At 32.2% G+C, this 2,031-nt stretch overlaps 1 protein-coding gene across 1 annotated transcript in view; it reads right to left on the bottom strand.

The window, feature by feature from the left end:
- Positions 1-782: 782 nt before the first annotated feature.
- Positions 783-2,031, bottom strand: part of LOC137632397 (limbic system-associated membrane protein-like) — a gene marked incomplete at its 5' end in the record, with an annotated part of 53,594 nt that continues 52,345 nt past the window's right edge. The window contains one exon of the mRNA XM_068364333.1: positions 783-1,408. Coding sequence (XP_068220434.1) covers positions 1,152-1,408 — 257 coding nt within the window. The remainder of the gene's footprint in view (positions 1,409-2,031) is intronic.

Raw genomic sequence — 2,031 nt, 5'->3', positions numbered from 1 at the left:
GATCTACCATTAAGACCATTCTCTTTTTGAGTTTTGTCAGACTACTAAACTAAAAATACTGAAAAGCAGTAACCAAAAAAGGAATAAAAACTTACTTGAAAACCAAGGATAAATAAATCAAACCATTAAGCTATGGAACAGGAACAAACACAGCAACGTTTTCAAATGGCAATACATCTCAATGTACCTTTAATACGGAAAGACAGTTAGTACTACTTAAATTCGCAAAAAGAGGTCTCTCAACAATACATGAATAAAATGTTTACTGACTAGGCTTGAATATTTATAATATTTGTTTTCTGTTTTGATCTATTAATTGATTTTGACACTACAATTGTTTGTGGAAATACAGTTGGTATTACTTAAATTTTTCAATGAAGTCTCTCAACACTACGTAGGTAAAATGTTTACTGACTAGGCCTATATATTTCAAATATTGATTTTCTGTTTTGTTCTATTTCTTGATTTGATACTACAATTGTTTAGACCCAAATGTTAACTGAGTAGGACTGAATATTTTCAATATTTTTTTTTTTCTATTTCTTAATTTTGACACTAAAATTGTTTAGACTCAATTGATGGTCAGCAATGAAATGGTTTAATTTTCCAGTAATATTCTGCATATGTCTAAGTACAATAAAAAGTGAGAAATATGCAGTATTTATTTTCTTAACCTGTCAAATGATATCTTGCATTTGAGATAACCAAGAACCTTACCAAAGTAGGCAGAGACATAGACCACTGTGACTAAATAAAAGCACATTTTATGATATTTTGTTTTTATTTTATAAGATTTCTTTTGTGCCTTTATTTACATCATAATTTATACAATGACAACGGTTGTGCGTAAACACTTTCTTTTTATTTTTAATTCAAAATGTACATTGAAACAAAAACATTCTGTTATAGTCTATCACTTTTAACCTCATTTTCTTGATAGGAAACGTTCAAAACAGCTGAAATGAACTGGAGTCTTCTTCCATGTAAAATATACATTCACACAATAGTTAACACACAGAAGACAAATAAATGCTCAACATGAATGTATATATTGGTTGTTTTTCCTCACTACATATACACACATAGGTTATACGGGGGTTTGAATAAAATCATTTGGCATCCAGGTCGAGAGATGGCAGCACTAGCGTCCATCATCTCGTGAACAGATAGACAATCTTATGCCACAGAAGAACAGCACTGAAGAACACACTGACTAACAATGTAATTCCATCTGCCTGTGCTTTTGCTGATCCGTTCTTCTTGCTGTTGCTGTTCGTGGTAGAAGAGGATGCTGGTGATGATGATGAGGAGGAAGATGATGATGAAGATGACGACAATGATGATGAAGAGGCGGAGGAGACTTCCTTCTCAGTATTTGTCTCTTGTTGTAACCCTGCTGGATTCTCCTCTGTAAAGGTTGTAGATAGAGTTGTTATAACCCTTATGCTTATGGTAAAGGTTGTAGATAAAGCTGTTATAATGTCCTATGCTTATGTTGAAATGGCTGATATGGCTCATATTTTATATAAGGCAGATCTATGTCAACATTGTTGTTGTTGATCTAAATATATCTTATATTCATTATTCATTACTTCTCATGTAGTTTTTTTATTTCCTTTCCTCACTGGGCTATTTTTCCCTGTTGAAGCCTTTGAGCTTATGGCATCCTACTTTTCCAACTAGGGTTGTAGCTTAGCCAATAATAATAATAATAATAATAATAATAATAATAATAATCATTTATTTTATCTAGTTACTTTTTTCCTTTCTTCACTGGGCTATTTTTCCCTGTTGGAACCCTTAGGCATATAGTATAGCATCCTGCTTTTCTAACTAGGGTTCTAGCTCAACTACTACTACTACTACTACTACTACTGCTGCTGCTGCTGCTATTACTACTACTACTGCTACTACTGCTGCTATTACTACTACTACTACTACTGCTGCTGCTGCTACTACTACTACTACTACTACTACAAATAATAATAATAATAATAATATTAATAATAATATCCTGACATAAGCTTATTC

Source organism: Palaemon carinicauda, chromosome 3 (assembly GCF_036898095.1).
Source record: "Palaemon carinicauda isolate YSFRI2023 chromosome 3, ASM3689809v2, whole genome shotgun sequence".
Lineage (NCBI taxonomy): Eukaryota > Metazoa > Arthropoda > Malacostraca > Decapoda > Palaemonidae > Palaemon > Palaemon carinicauda.
The sequence above is the reverse complement of the archived record's forward strand: the minus strand, read 5'-3'. Positions and strand labels throughout refer to the sequence as shown.